The sequence below is a fragment of the Haliotis cracherodii genome, unplaced genomic scaffold, assembly GCF_022045235.1.
Source record: "Haliotis cracherodii isolate W230 unplaced genomic scaffold, xgHalCrac1.p SCAF_11, whole genome shotgun sequence".
Lineage (NCBI taxonomy): Eukaryota > Metazoa > Mollusca > Gastropoda > Lepetellida > Haliotidae > Haliotis > Haliotis cracherodii.
In genome coordinates this window covers 330,559-353,215 of record NW_027266266.1, presented here as the reverse complement: position 1 = coordinate 353,215, position 22,657 = coordinate 330,559, and the positions used below count along the sequence as shown (strand labels likewise).

Genomic DNA, 22,657 nt, shown 5'->3' with positions numbered 1-22,657 from the left:
TTGTGTGGTAAACACATATCAACACGAGTTTCCACTTTTATCAACGAGTGTTGATATATTTCATATCAGAAGACACGAGGGTAAGATTTTATTTATCATTCAACACATCTTCCAACTTTGTCAGTTTGTAGACCATGTTGACAGTGTCTTAAGTAAAAAGTACTGCTAACAGCTCCATTAGCGGAACCATTAGTGATGTCATTTGATTGTGACGTCACAATGGTCTGCAAAGCATTGTGATGCAATTTCACTGCAGCGATATCTGAAAAGTAGATATCGCTTGATCTCACCAAAGCGATATCTCCTGTGGAAGCCAGTTTTGGATGATAAATAGAGAATCTCACCCGAGTGTCTTTTGATATCAAATATATCAACACGAGTTGATAAAAGTGGAAAAATTCCGAGGCTTGCCGAGGATTTTTGCCACTTTTATCAACGAGTGTTGATATATTTGATATCAAAAGACACTCGGGTGAGATTATATTTATCATCCAACATCATTCTTTCAACTTTTTTCAAATTGTAGACAGTAATTAGCAGTGTCTTCAGTGTAAAAAGTCTTTCAAACAGCTTCAGTAGCAGAGCCATTAGTGATGTCATTTGATTGTGACGTCATGTAACCAGTGACGTCACAATGGTCTGCAGAGCATTGTGATATAATTTCATTGCAGCGATATCTACAGTGTAGATATATAGAGAATACTACACTCATTCTTGTTAGATACCATTTTTACGAAACGAGTGGACTTTCTATGGTATCTGACCGAGCGAAAGCGAGGTCAGATACCATAGAAAGTTCACGAGTTTATTTATTTCCCACGTTAAATATATATTTAAGTGTAAATACATAACAACTTTCGTTCGTTGACAGACCAAACTGAAACCGGTTGCAAAATCTGGTTGCGCATGAATATTGATATATGACCAAATATGGGCATTGTTGACATGTTTATGCATACGCATTAACAACATGCGCCTGCTGTTCTGTTTGAAAACAAACCAGCACCGACGCTCAAGATCCTTTTGGAAGAAAGTCTTCAACTTTTGGTAATTCAAGCGCCATGTTGTAAGTACGCAGGACACCGATAAGAAAATTTGAAATGTCACATTAGCGCCGCGCTTTGAATATCGGACCAACAGTCGGTCACACTGCCGGGGTCCTGTCTGTGCAATCAAAATGTTTCGGTTTCCTTGATCTATCAGCTGAATTTATATCATGTTCGTACCATTTTGGAAGAGGGATTTCAGACTGTTCGCCAAAGACATTCATGTTAACTGTACCACCCTTTACTGAAGACGTGAAAATCAACAAACTCAAGTCTGCTTGCATGTCAGTGACAGCTTCCAACGATCGAAGGGCAAGGTCGCCACCGGAATAAGAAAAGACAACCGCGATCCACTCACAGCGTTTTACGCTAGAGATAGGGAAATTTTACTGTTCACATTTGGGATGTTTGGGGCCACAAAATCAGAAGTCAGGCACACTTCCACGGAGTTTTCGAATGATTTTTATCGGAACTGTGAACTTTAAGTGATCTGGTCGTGCTGTCGTGTTCGTTCATTCATGAACAACACCTACCGAAACAGCACCACAAAATACGCTTCAAAGGGGACACCGATGGCACAACCGGATCATCCCAAGTAAGTCTAGATATCTGTCCAGATAGTTTAAACAGACTTCATTTCACCACGCTTATCCTTTTACGTTAAATCAAATTGAAAGTTGCGAAAATGGTCGGGTGCGTCACGCTCAAGGGACGCGCTCGATCGGCAGTCGTACATTGTAAATCGATTTATAGATCTAGCTCGATTATACGTCTGTAGGAGCTCTATGCATAACTTATATTGAATGCAAACCGAATTTGATGCGTGTGACTATCTTGTTTGGTTTAATAAAGTGTTTGTAAATATCTCTCGTTCTCATGAATTTCTTCAGTTCTGCCTTGTAATCGCAAAATGAATGACGTCTCGCGATTTTTTATGAATGAAAAAAGTAGTCCCGGTGTGACAGAGGTCACGGTTATCCAATCAAAACGAATAAAACAAGGTCAACCTTGTACGACACACGTGTGACGTACGGATTTAGTATCTTACCACCTGTATCTTCACCACGTGGGTAATAACGCTTGATCTCACCCAAGCGATATCTCCTGTGGGAGCCAGTTTTGGATGATAAATAGAGATTACTACACGAGTGTCTGTCAGATACCATTGATCTTACAACGAGTTGTTTCAAAACGTATCTAACGAGCGAAAGCGAGTTAGATACGCTTTGTAACAACGAGTTGTAAGATCAATGGTATCTGACAGGCACATCTGTTTCTTACACACCCTAAAATCGCACCTTTTTAGCATCGAACCGATGCATTTTGTCTATTCTCATGATTGCAGTAGCGCATTAATACATAACACCTCTGTCATTTATAAGTGACGTCATCCTATGTGCTGCTTACTACTCATAAATAATGTGACCCTACACAAAAAAGGTTTCCGTCATATCTGTGGATTATTAAGGCGATGATGAAAATGCATACTAGACAAAAACCAAGAACACGCTGGGTGCCAAGTTGAAAGTTTACACCTCAAAGAAATTACCAAATATGTACAACAATGTTTACTTCCGTATAACATCACTACCGGTGACCGACTTTTATAAAATGGCGTGTTCACTGACAACAGTACGCGGGATTTCTAGAGAAAGTTTTCGTTGAGTGAGGGATCGTATACACATAAATGTGTCACGTAGGTAATCAGAAACATTCTGACAATCTGCGTACTGTCATTTGTTTGCCATGTTTTCCAATATATCAAAGAGAATTAGTCAGAAATGCAGACAACTACCGTCATCGTTGTGTGTGATTTAGCGTCAGTCATGGCGTCACACAGGACGGAAACTTTTACGGCTTCTGTTGAATTTACCACATCATTGTATTGTATATATGTGTAATTCCATAATTAGTGCAACGATACTCTTCCCATGAATATTCTCAAACGCGTGACGGAGCCAATGTATGCAACAATTAGTCGAAAGTACCTCTAAAAATGCTACACAGTGTAAAATCTGAATTTTGCTTTGTTTACATTTCAGCAAGTACAGTTTTCCACAGTTTTCGTTTCCATACCTAATTTATTTCGCATGATTTCATCCAGATAATTTGCATTGGTGACAAAGACCATTTATCCGTTGTTTCGAAAATGTATGAGGAATTCAGGGATGCATGTATAGCAGCTGAGTTTGAAATATACCTGATCGAATAGGCGTCTCATAACCGGCATTTTGTAAACACAATCCAATATGGCGGAACGTACACTTCGGCGTTCGGATATGCGTATTTTCCAAAACATTCTAAACGATTCTAGGCTTATCAGCGACGTTTTAGAATTGTCATTAGTGATGTGATACCCGTGATCACTATAATATGCTATTTTTCTACTTTAAGTATTCGAGTTAATATCCGATATTTAGATTTCTAAACACACAGTAAATATTTATATAACGCCGTGATTTGGCGCGACTTACAATGTACCTAACTTTCAGTCACTTTCAGTAATTTTGAATTGCCTAAAATGACAGTAAATGATAAACAGAAGGGGGAATTCAAAACTGTGAAGATTCTGCGTGAAGTATTGTGAATTTTATTCAATTTCGAAGTGAGGGTTGAAGAGAAGGGACATATGTGTCGCTGTGGCATCCAGGGGGTTTACACTCTGAAAAATCGATAATGTTGCCATAACAACAGACAATGTAACTGATAATAATAACAAACAAACTCGCAGACGAAGACGAGTTTGTTTATTTTTATTATTAATTACACGGTCTTGCTGTTCAATACAGACGTAGGTGAACATTCGACTGAAGCACGAGCTACTTATGAATGACTTACACCCAGGAAAGTAGTCCGTCATCATCTGACCCCAGGTCATCACCATGGAGTAGCCAATCACGGGCCTGGAATTTGATCTCACACATATGTTTGATACCAGTTATGTCAAATGGGTTTCTCACACACAGGTGTGTAAGATAGAGGTTATCACGGCAGTGTTTTTGGGGATGGTAAACTTCCTGTATTAGAAAAAACCCATTGTATTTAGTAATCCTTGGCGAGCTAAATACATGGTGTTTATTCCAAATACATGACATTTACCATCCCCTAACACACAAGCGTGATAACCTCTTTATCATATAATGTCATTCTTCAATTCTGTTCGAAAATTTCTTTCCATCTCTCACAAATTTTATCTAAACATTGCAATTTTTCCTGGAATGTCCGCATTAATATATATATCGTCAGTGGGTAAGTGATGTGTCAATCGGACAGTAGCCAATATAGTTCCAAGAGAAACCTGTTTCTTATACAGTGGCGTAACTACATATATGCAAAACAACAACTGACAAGACAAATTGTCTTTTCTTGCCTTACGCGGCAATCCATCGGTCAGTCCGATAGAGTAACTGCCCTTTATCAAAGAGAAGATATTCCAACCCTAGTCTGTGAAACGTCACGGCCACAGTCAGCTATAGACGTTGTTGGCAGTCGGCCGGTCCTGTTATAACGTTACGAAGTGCAGTCAGATGTACACACATCGACAAAACGAAACAAGGTAACAATTCGTACATATTTCGGCCAAATCCAACTGTTTTGATTTGTGGAAAAGGTTCCAAACCGCAGAGATCTACAAGAACAGATATGTAAAGTCATCCCGCTTGGCTAGTGCGAAAATTGTTTCGCAATTCAAATCTCCAAAGTTGCCCAAACTTGTAAAATGCCTAAGCTACGTCACATTTAGACACTGATTTTCAGTATATAAGACAGTTCTTCTGAAATGATACTAATTATCCTCGTGGTTTCTCCAGATTCCCGATGGTTAATTCTGACTCGATCGCCGAATGACAAGGGCTACGCCACGTTTGTTTATAAACAGTGAAAGTAGTCCCTACTTGACCTTTGATATGTGCATCTCTATCCGCATATGACCCCAACGGATACCGTTTTTATCCATTGGCTTTATCCTGCCGAGAAACCTACCCATTACCCATACTCTGTATGGTATCTGTCTGACGTGTGGTTATACAAGTCTGTTAATAACGTCGTACGCGTCCTAGGGTAACAAGGCGACTCACGTGGCAGATGGTGTTTGGACTGTCGGTGTTGATGGAGCAGAGTTGTTGAGGCTGGATGCTGCTCAAGTATTTGTGGCAGTCAGCAAGGGGGATAACTCGGGTTGATGCTTGCTGCAGTGAATCGGGAACAGTCCAGTTGACATCTTGAAACAACAGAATGCCATGAAACATGTGCACGCAACAGAGTAAGGAAGAGAGTATTCTTGTCATGGGTACCCGAGTTACCCTAGCACCAAAGTCATGTCCCAAGATGCTCTCTGGAGTCTGGTTGATCGGGTGGTAAATCTGTCGCCTGGATGACGGAGTTTGCGGACGGAATTAGTTGAACGGTTCTGATTTCTTGTGAAGTTGCTTACACGGCAGCACGCCGACTACATGGAAGGGTATGGCACACTGAGTTGGAGGTAGTGTTACCTTGTACAATTACATCATTGTGTTAAAGGAAAGGCCAAAATCATCCGGGTATTTGGTTGTTGTTTAATGCCACACTCAGTATTTCCTCCTGTTTTTTCACGGCTGCCTGTTAGTAATCGCGTCTGGACCAGACAATCCAGTGACAGTACAGCCTGACACCCCGATCCCGTTAGTCGCCTCTTACAACAAGCAAGGGTTGATGAAGACCAGTTCTAAGCCGGATCTTCACGGGGAGACAAGCAAAGGCTGCTGAAGACCAATACTGACTCGCATCTTCATTGGGGGCGGGCCTTTAGGGTAAGGGGCGGGGTACCGGAACATGGACCAACACGGGTGCTGACAGCCCAAAGATCATTATCTGTTGAATCTGACATTAGATTCCACGATCAGCGGATTCTGAACGGCGCCACGCATTACGTCACCTGCCCCCCTCTACATATAGATTGACAGGACGGTAGATGTGGTGAAGAGACAACGTATGCATAAAGCTGGTTCAGTGTTAGGGTCCGAGAACACCGGATGTCGGCATAGGGCATGTTCTGCCATGGGATATCTACACAGTTGTGCCTTCATAATGGGATGGACCCAGTTCAACTGCAGTTCATGTGACAATTAGACGCGACCCACCTTTCTCCGCTCCCCAGCCGGCGAGGTAGCAGTCATTGATGTCCGACTCCGGCGGAGTTGTACTGGATGTGGAGATGTTGAACAGTGCGGGTTGTGTCCCCTCGTTAAAGGTCAATGTTTGGTCAAAGTTCAAGAGGGCAAGGTCGTTGGGTTCACCGTATCCTCGGCGGGACCACTGAGGATGCTGAGAAGAGAAGATGCTGATTTGACCAGGGAGTCTGTATATATAGCTCAGATCCCCACACGGGGCGATACGCACTCACTCACTTAACAGACAAGGTCCCTGATTTGACTGTCTCGCTTTCAGGTTGTCTGCGTGTTTGGGTCAATATGGTCTATAAGTCTAGGCAGTGACATTGTCGTCAATGATACCACATTTACGTGTTGGGGTGAATATAGTCTATAAGTCTAGGCAGTGTCATTGTCGTCAATGATACCACATTTACATGTTGGGGTGAATATAGTCTATAAGTCTAGGCAGTGACATTGTCGTCAATGATACCACATTTACGTGTTGGGGTGAATATAGTCTATAAGTCTAGGCAGTGTCATTGTCGTCAATGATACCACATTTACATGTTGGGGTGAATATAGTCTATAAGTCTAGGCAGTGACATTGTCGTCAATGATACCACATTTACATGTTGGGGTCACTATGGTCTATAAGTCCAGGCAGTGAGCTGGGTGTACTTATGCTTCTATCTTCAGAGCCCGGTGTCGTCCGACGTACTCACAGGAAGATGGACTCTGGTTACTGGAGCCCGCAATCCAAGAAGTGAAATGGGCGTCGTTCTGCCGCTACATTGCTCTTTGGATGGAGATTGATGAAGTCTTTCGGGAGAGAGGAGTGGTACTGACACATCAGTCTTTCGGGAGAGAGGAGTGGTACTGACACATCAGTCTGTCGGAGGAGAGGAGTGGTACTGGTACATAAGTCTGTCGGGAGAGAGGAGTGGTGCTGGTACATCAGTCTGTCGGAGGAGAGGAGTGGTGCTGACACATCAGTCTATCGGAGGAGAGGAATGGTACTGACACATCAGTCTGTCGGAGGAGAGGAGTGGTACTGGTACATCAGTCTGTCGGAGGAGAGGAGTGGTGCTGACACATCAGTCTGTCGGAGGAGAGGAGTGGTGCTGGTACATCAGTCTGTCGGAGGAGAGGAGTGGTGCTGGTACATCAGTCTGTCGGAGGAGAGGAGTGGTGCTGACACATCAGTCTGTCGGAGGAGAGGAGTGGTACTGACACATCAGTCTGTCGGAGGAGAGGAGTGGTACTGACACATCAGTCTGTCGGAGGAGAGGAGTGGTACTGACACATCAGTCTGTCGGGAGAGAGGAGTGGTACTGACACATCAGTCTGTCGGAGGAGAGGAGTGGTACTGACACATCAGTCTGTCGGAGGAGAGGAGTGGTACTGACACATCAGTCTGTCGGAGGAGAGGAGTGGTACTGACACATCAGTCTGTCGGAGGAGAGGAGTGGTACTGACACATCAGTCTGTCGGAGGAGAGGAGTGGTACTGACACATCAGTCTGTCGGAGGAGAGGAGTGGTACTGACACATCAGTCTGTCGGAGGAGAGGAGTGGTACTTACAATGATGATGTTGGAGATGCCAACATCCTGTTGGTCGGGTGATGTCGCGGTTGGATTTTTGACGCCGAAACGCAACTTGTAGCCAGACAGAGGACTGGAACGGAGAACACGACAAAGACAATTAAACATTTTGGCAAGTGGGGAACAATGGAACACATGGGGCATGCAGGGAAACAGCTGAACATGTAGAGGAACACCTGAACATGTAGAGGAAAAGTTGAACATGTAGAGGAACAGTTGAACATGCAGGGAAACAGCTGAACATGTAGAGGAACAGCTGAACAAGTAGAGGAACAGCTGAACATATAGAGGAACAGTTCAACATGTACAGGAACAATTGAACATGTAGGGGAAAAGTTCAACATGTAGAGGAACAGTTGAACATGTAGAGGAACAGTTGAACATGTAGAGGAACAGTTGAACATGTAGAGGAACAGCTGAACATGTAGAGGAACAGCTGAACATGCAGAGGAAAAGTTGAACATGTACAGGAACAATTGAACATGTAGGGGAACAGCTGAACATGCAGAGGAAAAGTTGAACATGTAGAGGAACAGTTGAACATGCAGGGAAACAGCTGAACATGTAGAGGAACAGCTGAACATGTAGAGGAAAAGTTGAACATGTACAGGAACAATTGAACATGTAGGGGAACAGTTGAACATGTAGAGGAAAAGTTGAACAGGAAGAGGAACAGTTGAACATGTAGAGCAACAGTGGAACATGTTGGGGAATAATTGAACATGTAGGGGAACAGTTGAACATGAAAGGGAACAGTTGAACATGTAGGGGAATAATTGAACATGTAGGGGAACAGTTGAACATGAAAGGGAACAGTTGAACATGTAGAGGAACAGTTGAACATGTAGAGGAACAGTTGAACATGTAGGGGAACAATTGATCATGTAGGGAACAATGGAACATGTAGGGAACAGTGGGAAATGTTGAGAAACAGTTGAACTTGTGGGAGACAAAGATATCCTGTAGTGACTGTACATATGTAATATATCCTGTAGTGACTGTATGTATATAATGTTCCCTGTAGTGACTGTATGTATGTAATGTATCCTGTAGTGACTGTATGTATGTAATATATCACTGTAGTGACTGTATGCATGTAATGTATCCCTGTAGTGACTGTATGTATGTAATGTATCCCTGTAGTGACTGTATGTATGTAATGTATCCCTGTAGTGACTGTATGTATGTAATGTATCCCTGTAGTGACTGTATGTATGTAATGTATCCCTGTAGTGACTGTATGTATGTAATGTATCCATGTAGTGACTGTACGTATGTAATGTGTCCCTGTAGTGACTGTACGTATGTAATGTGTCCATGTAGTGACTATATGTATGTAATGTGTCCCTGTAGTGACTGTACGTATGTAATGTATCCCTGTAGTGACTGTATGTATGTAATGTGTCCCTGTAGTGACTGTACGTATGTAATGTGTCCTGTAGTGACTGTATGTATGTAATGTGTCCCTGTAGTGACTGTACGTATGTAATGTATCCCTGTAGTGACTGTATGTATGTAATGTGTCCATGTAGTGACTGTACGTATGTAATGTATCCCTGTAGTGACTGTATGTATGTAATGTGTCCCTGTAGTGACTGTACGTATGTAATGTATCCCTGTAGTGACTGTACGTATGTAATGTATCCCTGTAGTGACTGTATGTATGTAATGTATCCCTGTAGTGACTGTACGTATGTAATGTATCCCTGTAGTGACTGTATGTATGTAATGTATCCCTGTAGTGACTGTATGTATGTAATGTATCCCTGTAGTGACTGTACGTATGTAATGTGTGGCCCCTTTGTAGTGAGGGGTTGATGAAACAACAGCCTGTTCCTATGCTGCTGACTGCTCACCCAACTATATAGTCGTCACGCTTGCTACATGTATTCTGATTTAGATATGATTGAGAACAGATGACACGAGCCTTGCCACATGACTGTTCTACAGGGACGTTCAGCATCGGTCGAACTCAATTGTATGTACAGCCGACTGGCATGAAACACATGTGCATTCAATGTCAGCTGCCTCAGCTGTCAAGAATGAATGAATGAATCAGTTAAAACCTGTCACATTCATTTCATCAAACAGTTCCATTAATAATATATATATAAACTAAGAGACAATAGAAAAGGCTCATATTGTTCAGTTTAAAAACAACAACAATTTATTCAATATTTTTTAACAGTTAATTGGTTCAGTAGAATCACCCAACTGCAGAGTATAAAAACACATCGCTTAAACACAAAACACGTTACCGTACAGCTGACGTCATGAAAATGTGTAGACCATGGATGCTAGCGATAGCGACAGGTAGACAGGAGGACCCACGACACACGCAGACAGAAGGACCCAAGACACAGGTAGACAGGACCCAAGACACAGGTAGACAGGGTGGAACCAAGACACAATTAGACAGGAGGACCCACGACACAGGCAGACAGGAGGACCCAAGACATGGGCAGACAGGAGGACACAATACACAGGTATACAGGATGACCCACGACACAGGCAGACAGGAGACCCAAGACACAGGTAGACAGAAGGACCCAAGACAAAGACAGACAGGAGGACCCAAGACACAGGCAGACAGGAGGACCCAAGACACAGGCAGACAGGAGGACCCAAGACACAGGTAGACATGAGGACCCAAGACACAGACAGACAGGAGACCCAAGACACAGGTAGACATGAGGACCCAAGACACAGACAGACAGGAGGACCAAAGACACAGGTAGACATGAGGACCCAAGACACAGACAGACAGGAGGACCCAAGACACAGGTAGACAGGTGGAACCAAGACACAGACAGACAGGAGGACCCAAGACACAGGTAGACATGAGGACCCAAGACACAGACAGACAGGAGGACCAAAGACACAGGTAGACATGAGGACCCAAGACACAGACAGACAGGAGGACCAAAGCCACAGGTAGACAGGTGGAACCAAGACACAGACAGACATGAGGACCCAAGACACAGACAGACATGAGGACCCAAGACACAGACAGACAGGAGGACCAAAGACACAGACAGACATGAGGACCCAAGACACAGGTAGACATGAGGACCCAAGACACAGACAGACAGGAGGACCAAAGACACAGACAGACAGGGTGGAACCAAGACACAGACAGACAGGAGGACCAAAGACACAGACAGACAGGGTGGAACCAAGACACAGGTAGACATGAGGACCCTAGACACAGGTAGACATGAGGACCCAAGACACAGACAGACAGGAGGACCCAAGACACAGGTAGACATGAGGACCCAAGACACAGACAGACAGGAGGACCAAAGACACAGACAGACAGGGTGGAACCAAGACACAGGTAGACATGAGGACCCTAGACACAGGTAGACATGAGGACCCAAGACACAGGCAGACAGGAGGACCAAAGACATGGGAAGACAGGAGAACCAAGACACAGGCAGACAGGGTGGAACCAAGACACAGGTAGACATGAGGACCCAAGACACAGACAGACAGGAGGACCAAAGACACAGACAGACAGGAGGACCCAAGACACAGACAGACAGGAGACCCAAGACACAGACAGACGGGAGGACCCAAGACACAGACAGACAGGAGGACCCAAGACACAGACAGACAGGAGGACCCAAGACACAGACACACAGGAGGACCCAAGACACAGACACACAGGAGGCACCCACGACAAAGGCGGACAGGGTGGAACCAAGACACAGGCGGATAGACCGCCAAGTGGTAGACCACACTATACACCAGCTCAGGACGACCGCTATATTCCAACGATAGAGATTCGTCACGCCAACATTGTCAACGGCTGCAACGGCGTTAAGATCTGGCGTCCCTTCCGAGGCATCGCTTTGATTCAACAGCAGCGACGTGCCAGGCTACGCTGGGCAAGACAAGTCCACCGTTGGCAAGCTCAAAACTGGCAAAGAGCTTTCGCACAGACGAAAGTCGGTTTTGTTTATTTCGTAATGACGGCAGACTGAGAGTTTACAGACGTCGGGGAAAACGTTTGGCACTAGCATGCGTTCGCGAGGTGCATATGTACAGTGGCGGAAGTGACATTGTATGGGCGGCAGTTGTGGCAACAAGAAGGCGCGCTTAGTGATAATCCAAGGCAATATGAATGCCATTGAGTGCAGGCATCAAGTTTTGCAAACAGTCGTACTCCCTTTCTTACAGAACCAGCCATAGGGGACTTTTTCAGCACGATAACGCCAGACCCCATACTGCCAGCGCGACTCAGGATTTTCGCAATAAGGACAAGGTCAATGTTCTTCCCTGGCCTGTTCCCCGGATATGAACCCAATAGAACGTATGTGGGATCACAGCCGAATTAGTTGTCGACCTCACGGTGCGCAGAACCTACAAGTAGCTTGAACAAGCACTGAGATAAGAATGGCAGTGAATACCAAATCACGTCATCCGACGTTTGACGTCATCCATGAGCAGACGTGTGATTGCGTGCATTAATGTAGCGGGAGCTCACACACGTCATTAGTGATGAGTGAGTGAGTGAGTAAGTTGGGTTTAATGCCGCTTTCATTAGTGATGAGGTTGAATCTTACAATAGAGATTAAATGCTACATACAAAGTCAATTTTCTTACCCCACGTGTACATGTGTTGAATGTCTGTGTCTAAACGACGAATATCCAGTGATTACTTTATAACATAACATTGCTTTGAAACAAACTTATTTTGTTTTCTATGTCTTACACATACTTAAAACCCGACCTCATCTTCCAGAGGCAAGGGAGTTTTCTGACTATAGAAATCCAGTTTCCAACCTTGCCGAAACTGGCAGGAATTATGGAGTTACATTTACCCTGTACTAACAAGTCTATGCATAGAACAATCAAAATTGCTTAACGAAATCGACATCCGTTTCGAAAAATGTCCTGCAGATTTCGGGCGATTGCAGGATTTGCAAAGCATAGCGTACCACCAACTGGGCGTCAACAGATATTTTCCAAATCATTTCCTGTTTTTATTCAAGGTGCTCAGGTGATCTGATGGACTTTGCGATGTAAGACACGTTTTGTTACAATAAAGATCTTGATTATCGATCAGATCGTTCTGACTGGTCACCGCGAATTTGCTTGGAGCAGATGCAAGTGATATGAGAGGTGGAATCTGATTGGTCAACTTGTAATAGCCACTGATGGCGTTACGATCAAGCTGGAGCTTCCAGCTGAGTTCGGCAAGGATGGAAAAACTGGACTTTAACTGTTAGTTATCTCCCTTGCCTTGGAAGACGGCCCGACTTATATTTTCCTCTGCCTTTTAGTTTACAATGAGTCCTAATGTACATGGTGTGAGTGACTGATTGGTGAAAGCTATTAACAAGTGTGTACCACTGAATCCGTTATCACCATTTGCACACACAAATCCCAATGTGTGTCCTACTGTGATTATTATCAGAATCGGCAGACAAACCCCATTTGTGTCCTACTGTGACAATAATCAGAATCGGCAGACAAAACCCCATGTGTATCCTACTGTGGCCATTATCAGAATCTGCAGACACAACCTCATGTATGTCCTACTGTTGCCATCATCAGAATCGGCAGACAAAACCCCATGTGTATCCTGCTGTGGCCATTATCACAATCGGCAGACAAAACCCCATGTGTATCCTACTGTGGCCATCATCACAATCGGCAGACAAAACCCCATGTGTATCCTACTGTGGCCATCATCAGAATCGGCAGACAAAACCCCATGTGTATCCTACTGTGACCACTATCAGAATCGGCAGAAAAAACCCCATGTGTATCCTGCTGTGGCCATCATCAGAATCGGCAGACAAAACCCCATGTGTATCCTACTGTAGTCATCATCAGAATCGGCAGACAAAACCCCATGTGTATCCTACTGTGGCCATCATCAGAATCGGCAGACAAAACCCCATGTGTATCCTACTGTGACCACTATCAGAATCGGCAGACAAAACCCCATGTGTATCCTACTGTGGCCATCATCAGAATCGGCAGACAAAACCCCATGTGTATCCTACTGTGACCACTATCAGAATCGGCAGACAAAACCCCATGTGTATCCTACTGTGACCACTATCACAATCGGCAGACAAAACCCCATGTGTATCCTACTGTGACCACTATCAGAATCGGCAGACAAAACCCCATGTGTATCCTGCTGTGGCCATCATCAGAATCAGCAGACAAAACCCCATGTGTATCCTACTGTAGTCATCATCAGAATCGGCAGACAAAACCCCATGTGTATCCTACTGTGGCCATCATCAGAATCGGCAGACAAAACCCCATGTGTATCCTACTGTGACCACTATCAGAATCGGCAGACAAAACCCCATGTGTATCCTACTGTGGCCATCATCAGAATCGGCAGACAAAACCCCATGTGTATCCTACTGTGACCACTATCAGAATCGGCAGACAAAACCCCATGTGTATCCTGCTGTGGCCATCATCAGAATCGGCAGACAAAACCCCATGTGTATCCTGCTGTAGTCATCATGAGTGACTAATTGGTGAAAGCTATTAACAAGTGTGTACCACTGAATCCGTTATCACTATTTGCACACACAAATCCCAATGTGTGTCCTACTGTGATTATTATCAGAATCGGCAGACAAACCCCATTTGTGTCCTACTGTGACAATAATCAGAATCGGCAGACAAAACCCCATGTGTATCCTACTGTGGCCATCATCAGAATCGGCAGACAAAACCCCATGTGTATCCTACTGTGACCATCTTCAGAATCGGCAGACAAAACCCCATGTGTATCCTACTGTGACCATCATCAGAATCGGCAGACAAAACCCCATGTGTATCATACTGTGGCCATCATCAGAATCGGCAGACAAAACCCCATGTGTATCCTACTGTGACCACTATCACAATCGGCAGACAATAGGTGATGTGTGTGAGGAAGTTTGGTGGATGTGTGAAAAGGTGGAATGGGCGCGTGAGGGGGTGGGATGGGCGCGTGAGGTACCTACAATGATGTGTTGTCGACACAATGTCCGGCGGTCAGGGCCCAGTTGTTGTTCATGATGCTGACACTACAGAGATGGAGGAAGGAGCCATTGAGCTGCTTCTGTAGGGAGCCGAGCCAAGGCCAGGAGCCAGGTTGTGCATCTCTCCCTCCGATCAGTCGCCGGACTCGCCCAGCCGCTGGAGCCAGAACAAGACATCAATGTCGTATAACATCAGGGCATTATCACAACAACATCATGGCACAATCACAAGAACTTCAGGGGACTATCACAACATCATGACATTATCACAACAACATCAGGGCACTATCACAACAACATCAGGGCAATATCACAACATCAGGGCACTGTCACAAAATCAGGTACTATCACATCAATATGAGGGCATTATAAAAACACAAGGACACTATCACAACAGCATCAGGCACTATCACAACATCAGGACATTATCACAACACTATCAGGGCACTATCACAACACCATCAGGGAAATATCACAGGAACATCAGGGCAAAATCACAAGAACTTCAGGGGAATAACACAACACCATCAGGGCACTATCACAACAACACCAGGTCACTATCACAACAACATTAGGGCACCATCACAACAACATCAGGACACTATCACAACAACATCAGGGCAATAACACAACAACATCAGGGCATTATAATAACATAAGGACACTATCACAACAACATGAGGGCAATATCACAACATCATCAGGGCAATATCAAACAACATCAAAGCACTATCAAAACAACATCAGGGCACTATCACAACATCATCAGGGCAATATCACAACATCAGGGCACTATCACAAAATCAGGTACTATCACATCAATATGAGGGCATTATAATAACATAAGGACACTATCACAACAACATCAGGGCAATAACACAACAACATCAGGGCATTATAATAACATAAGGACACTATCACAACAACATGAGGACAATATCACAACATCATCAGGGCAATATCAAAACAACATCAGGGCAATATCACAACACCATCAGGGCACTATCACAACAACATCAGGGCACTATCACAACATGAAGGCAATATCACAACAATATCAGGGCAATATCACAACAACACCAGGTCACTATCACAACAACATCAGGGCACTATCACAACAACATCAGGACACTATCACATCAACAGGGTTATTTAAGTGTTGCCACTCTAATAAACTATTTAAGTGTTGCCACCATAATTATCTATGAAAGTGTTGCCACCCTTATAATCTATTCACTGGTTGCCACCTTAGGAAACTATTCACGTGTTGCCACCTTAGGAAATTATTCACGTGTTGCCACCCTTATAAACAATTCACGTACTGCCACCATAATAAACTATTCACGTATTGCCACCATAATAAACTATTCATGTATTGCCACCATAATAAACTATTCACGTATTGCCGACATGATAAACTATTCACGTTTTGTCACTATGATAAACTATTCACGTTTTGTCACTATGATAAACTATTTACGTATTGCCACCCTTTTAAACTATTCATGTATTGCCACCATAATACACTATAAACGTGTTGCCACCATGATAATCTATTCACGTATTGACACCCTTATAAACTATTCACTTATTGCCACCCTTATAAACTATTCACGTATTGCCACCATAATAAACTATTCACGTATTGCCACCATGATAAACTATTCACGTCTTGTCACCAGGATAAACTATTCACGTATTGCTACCATAATAAACTATTCACGTATTGCCACCATAATAAACTATTAACGTGTTGCCACCATGATAAACTATTCACATATTGCCACCATGATAAACTATTCTCGTATTGCCACCATGATACACTATTCACGTATTGACACCATAATAAACTATTCACGTATTGCCACCATGATAAACTATTAACGCGTTGCCTCTATAATAAACTAGGGCATAGAAGTTGGAGTACTAAGTAAGGATAAGAATTTATGGATGAACAACTTCTTTATTACAATTAAGAGCGACGTTTCGGTGTAGGTTCTAACTCCATTATCAAGCAAGTGATTTACAGAGTGCAGTAAGCAAGTATATATACACGTAGGAGGCAATGATTATACAGTAGGGTAGATATTGCATACTGGAGTAGAGGAGCCTGTTGTGTACACACAAGGGCAGTGATGATGACCATGGGTGAAGTCAGTGAACATGGGTGAACAAAGGATGAAGCCAGTAATGTAAACAACGGGATTATGGCTGATTGGGGTCTTTGATGAGTTGATGGTACGCCAGGGGTATGTAATAGCCTTGGTCACGGTGGATTGAGGGCTGAAGTCTTTTGATGTTGATGGCTTCTTGTAGTTTCCTGATCTTGAAGTCTTTGAGGTTGGTGGCGAGGGTTGTGACTCTCTCCCACTGGATGTTGTGGTTTGGGTTGTCACGGATGTGGTCTGATAGAGCTGATTTAGAGTCATCACTGACTTCACCCATGGTCATCATCACTGCCCTTGTGTGTACACAACAGGCTCCTCTACTCCAGTATACAATATCTACCCTACTGTATAAACATTGCCTCCTACGTGTATATATACTTGCTTACTGCACTCTGTAAATCACTTGCTTGATAACGGTGTTAGAACCTACACCGAAACGTCGCTCTTAATTGTAATAAAGTTGTTCATCCATAAATTCTTATCCTTACTTATTCACGTATTGCCACCATGATAAACTATTCACGTATTGCCACCATGATAAACTATGCACGTGTTGTCACTAAAATAAACTATTTACGTATTGCCACAATGATAAACTATTCATGTATTGCTAACGTGATAAACTATTCACGTATTGCCACCATGATAAACTATTCACGTGTTGGCACTATAATAAACTATTCACGTATTGCCACAATGATAAACTATTCATGTATTGCCACCATGATAAACTATTCACGTATTGCCACGATGATAAACTATTCACGTATTGCCACCATGATAAACTATTCACGTATTGCCACCATGATAAACTATTCACGTGTTGCCACTATAATAAACTATTCACGTATTAACACCATGATAAACTATTCACGTGTTGCCACCATGATAAACTATTCATGTGTTGCCACTATAATAAATTATTCACGTATTTCCCCTATGATAAACTATTCACGTGTTGCCACCATGATAAACTATTCACGTGTTGTCACTATAATAAATTATTCACGTATTTCCCCCATGATAAACTATTCACGTATTGACACCATGATAAATTATTCACGTATTGCCACCACGATAAATTATTCACGTATTGCCACCACGATAAACTATTCACGTGTTGCCACTATAATTAACCATGGAAGTGTTATTGCACCCTTGTGTTATCGGTTCATTTTCAGCTGATGCCTTTGACCTTCCAGGTTTTTACTTCTTAAATGTCTGTGACATGCCAACAGCTAACTTTTCTGATAAATGTCTGTGACCGGTCATATGGGTTTTTTTCAGCGTTTGTGCCTGCGACATCCAAGATGTTTTTCTGCGAAGATGTCCGCGACCTGCAAGATGTTTTTCAGCGTATATGCCTGCGACCAAAAAAGATCTTCTTCTGCGTATATGTCTGTGACCTACATCTTTTTTGCGTAGATATCTGTGCCAGGTCACGTGATGTTTTTGCTTAAATGTCGGTGACCTGCCAAACGTTACTTTTCTACGTACATGTCTGGAAACTACAAGACGTCATTTCTTCTACATAGAATTCTGCGACCAATACAATGTTATTCTGAGTAGATGTCTGTGATATAAAAAATGTCATTCTGCGTAAATGTCCCCAACCCGCAAGTTATTTCCTTGCGTATATGTTGATGACATACAAGGCGTGTTCTGCTTAAGTGTCTGTGACCTGTCGGATGTTTATTTTCTGCGTAGGTAGATGTCCGCGACCTACAAACACTTTTCCTGCATAAATATTTGCGACCCACAAGATCTTATTCTGCGCTTATGTATGTGACATACAAAACGGTATTTTCTTTCGACGTAAATGTCAGTGACACGCAAAGTCGTATTCCATGTAGATGTCTGTGATCTGCAAGAAGTTTTTCTGTGTAGATCTGTCACTCACAAGATGCCTTTCTCCGTAGATGTCTGTGACATACGACATGTTTTTCTGCTCAGATGTCTGTGACATACAAGTCGTTTTTCTGCGTAGATGTCTGTGACATACGACATGTTTTTCTGCTCAGATGTCTGTGACATACGACATGTTATTCTGCTTAGATGTCTGTGATATACAAGTCGTTTTTCTGCTCAGAGGTCTGTGACATACAAGTCGTTTTTCTGCTTAGATGTCTGTGACATACGACATGTTTTTCTGCTCAGATGTCAGTGACATACGACATGTTTTTCTGCTCAGATGTCTGTGACATACAAGTCGTTTTTCTGCGTAGATGTCTGTGACATACGACATGTTTTTCTGCTCAGAGGTCTGTGACATACGACATGTTTTTCTGCTTAGATGTCTGTGACATACAAGTCGTTTTTCTGCTCAGAGGTCTGTGACATACGACATGTTTTTCTGCTCAGAGGGCTGTGACATACGACATGTTTTTCTGCTCAGATGTCTGTGACATACAAGTCGTTTTTCTGCTCAGATGTCTGTGACATACAAGTCGTTTTTCTGCATAGATGTCTGTGACATACGACATGTTTTTCTGCGTAGATGTCTGTGACATACGACATGTTTTTCTGCTCAGATGTCTGTGACATACAAGTCGTTTTTCTGCTCAGATGTCTGTGACATACAAGTCGTTTTCCTGTGTAGATGTCTGTGACATACGACATGTTTTTCTGCTCAGATGTCTGTGACATACGACATGTTTTTCTGCTCAGATATCTGTGACATACGACATGTTTTTCTGCTCAGATGTCTGTGACATATGACATGTTTTTCTGCTCAGAGGTCTGTGACATACCAGTCGTTTTTCTGCTCAGAGGTCTGTGACATACAAGTCGTTTTTCTGCTTAGATGTCTGTGACATACGACATGTTTTTCTGCTTAGATGTCTGTGACATACGACATGTTTTTCTGCTTAGATGTCTGTGACATACGACATGTTTTTCTGCTTAGATGTCTGTGACTTACGACATGTTTTTCTGCTTAGATGTCTGTGATATACAAGTCGTTTTTCTGCTCAGAGGTCTGTGACATACAAGTCGTTTTTCTGCTCAGAGGTCTGTGACATACAAGTCGTTTTTCTGCTTAGATGTCTGTGACATACGACATGTTTTTCTGCTTAGATGTCTGTGACATACGACATGTTTTTCTGCTTAGATGTCTGTGACTTACGACATGTTTTTCTGCTTAGATGTCTGTGATATACAAGTCGTTTTTCTGCTCAGAGGTCTGTGACATACAAGTCGTTTTTCTGCTTAGATGTCTGTGACATACGACATGTTTTTCTGCTCAGATGTCTGTGACATACGACATGTTTTTCTGCTCAGATGTCTGTGACATACAAGTCGTTTTTCTGCGTAGATGTCTGTGACATACGACATGTTTTTCTGCTCAGAGGTCTGTGACATACGACATGTTTTTCTGCTCAGATGTCTGTGACATACAAGTCGTTTTTCTGCTCAGAGGTCTGTGACATACGACATGTTTTTCTGCTCAGAGGGCTGTGACATACGACATGTTTTTCTGCTCAGATGTCTGTGACATACAAGTCGTTTTTCTGCTCAGATGTCTGTGACATACAAGTCGTTTTTCTGCATAGGTGTCTGTGACATACGACATGTTTTTCTGCGTAGATGTCTGTGACATACGACATGTTTTTCTGCTCAGATGTCTGTGACATACAAGTCGTTTTTCTGCTCAGATGTCTGTGACATACAAGTCGTTTTTCTGTGTAGATGTCTGTGACATACGACATGTTTTTCTGCTTAGATGTCTGTGACATACGACATGTTTTTCTGCTCAGATATCTGTGACATACGACATGTTTTTCTGCTCAGATGTCTGTGACATACGACATGTTTTTCTGCTCAGAGGTCTGTGACATACCAGTCGTTTTTCTGCTCAGAGGTCTGTGACATACAAGTCGTTTTTCTGCTCAGATGTCTGTGACATACGGCATGTTTTTCTGCTTAGATGTCTGTGACATACGACATGTTTTTCTGCTCAGATGTCTGTGACATACAAGTCGTTTTTCTGCTCAGATGTCTGTGACATACAAGTCGTTTTTCTGCATAGGTGTCTGTGACATACGACATGTTTTTCTGCGTAGATGTCTGTGACATACGACATGTTTTTCTGCTCAGATGTCTGTGACATACAAGTCGTTTTTCTGCTCAGATGTCTGTGACATACAAGTCGTTTTTCTGTGTAGATGTCTGTGACATACGACATGTTTTTCTGCTTAGATGTCTGTGACATACGACATGTTTTTCTGCTCAGATGTCTGTGACATACGACACGTTTTTCTGCTCAGATGTCTGTGACATACGACATGTTTTTCTGCTTAGATGTCTGTGACATACGACAAGTTTTTCTGCTTAGATGTCTGTGACATACGACATGTTTTTCTGCTCAGATGTCTGTGACATACGACATGTTTTTCTGCTTAGATGTCTGTGACATACCAGTCGTTTTTCTGCTCAGAGGTCTGTGACATACAAGTCGTTTTTCTGCTCAGATGTCTGTGACATACGACAAGTTTTTCTGCTTAGATGTCTGTGACATACGACATGTTTTTCTGCTTAGATGTCTGTGACATACAAGTCGTTTTTCTGCTCAGATGTCTGTGACATACGACATGTTTTTCTGCTTAGATGTCTGTGACATACGACATGTTTTTCTGCTTAGATGTCTGTGACATACGACATGTTTTTCTGCTTAGATGTCTTTGACATACGACATGTTTTTCTGCTCAGAGGTCTGTGACACAAGTCGTTTTTCTGCTCAGAGGTCTGTGACATACGACATGTTTTTCTGCTTAGATGTCTGTGATATACGACATGTTTTTCTGCTTAGATGTCTGTGACATACGACATGTTTTTCTGCTCAGATGTCTGTGACATACGACATGTTTTTCTGCTTAGATGTCTGTGACATACGACATGTTTTTCTGCTTAGATGTCTGTGACATACGACATGTTTTTCTGCTCAGATGTCTGTGACATACAAGTCGTTTTTCTGCGTAGATGTCTGTGACATACGACATGTTTTTCTGCTCAGATGTCTGTGACATACAAGTCGTTTTTCTGCTTAGATGTCTGTGACATACGACATGTTTTTCTGCGTAAATGTCTGTGACATACGACATGTTTTTCTGCATAGATGTCTGTGACATACAAGTCGTTTTTCTGCTTAGATGTCTGTGACATACGACATGTTTTTCTGCGTAAATGTCTGTGACATACGACATGTTTTTCTGCGTAGATGTCTGTGACATACAAGTCGTTTTTCTGCCTAGTCGTTTTTCTCCACAGAGCACGTCTGGGTCATGATCGGGAGACTTGTACGCAGGTGTCAAAGGCCACCCGCTACGTTAGCCGAACTGGGCCACGAAAGGAGTTGAAAAGACTCCCTCAAATTGTCATATGGAGATTGGTTCGAACCGTACCACACCGCAAAAACGAATGTTTGACCAATCGTGGGGGCATCGATCACGTCATCTCAAACGTTCACTTTTTGACTACACACACCTGTCATCTTTCTTGGCTGCTTGCACATTGACAATACATCGCCATGTTCTGTTGATTGTCTGTTGACTGTCATGTTACACCTAGTCCTTCCCTTTTCTCATCCATCCATTACCATCAGTCGCTACATGTTTGTGGCTCTGTAATCGACTGTTATTTCTAATACCCCTTACTCTTCTGGGGAGTATTTGAGGAAACACCCACAGTGGAAGCCGATTCAGTTACCTGCC

The 22,657-nt window shown here is 43.0% G+C and overlaps 1 protein-coding gene across 1 annotated transcript in view; it reads right to left on the bottom strand.

Moving 5' to 3' along the window:
• Nucleotides 1–22,657, bottom strand: part of LOC139455986 (chymotrypsin-like elastase family member 1) — a 30,622-nt gene that overhangs the window by 1,249 nt on the left and 6,716 nt on the right. Inside the window, exons 2-5 of the mRNA XM_071237508.1 lie at nucleotides 14,764–14,938; nucleotides 7,757–7,850; nucleotides 6,164–6,347; nucleotides 5,123–5,265 (exon numbers count right to left, since the gene is read on the bottom strand). Coding sequence (XP_071093609.1) covers nucleotides 5,123–5,265; nucleotides 6,164–6,347; nucleotides 7,757–7,850; nucleotides 14,764–14,938 — 596 coding nt within the window. The remainder of the gene's footprint in view (nucleotides 1–5,122; nucleotides 5,266–6,163; nucleotides 6,348–7,756; nucleotides 7,851–14,763; nucleotides 14,939–22,657) is intronic.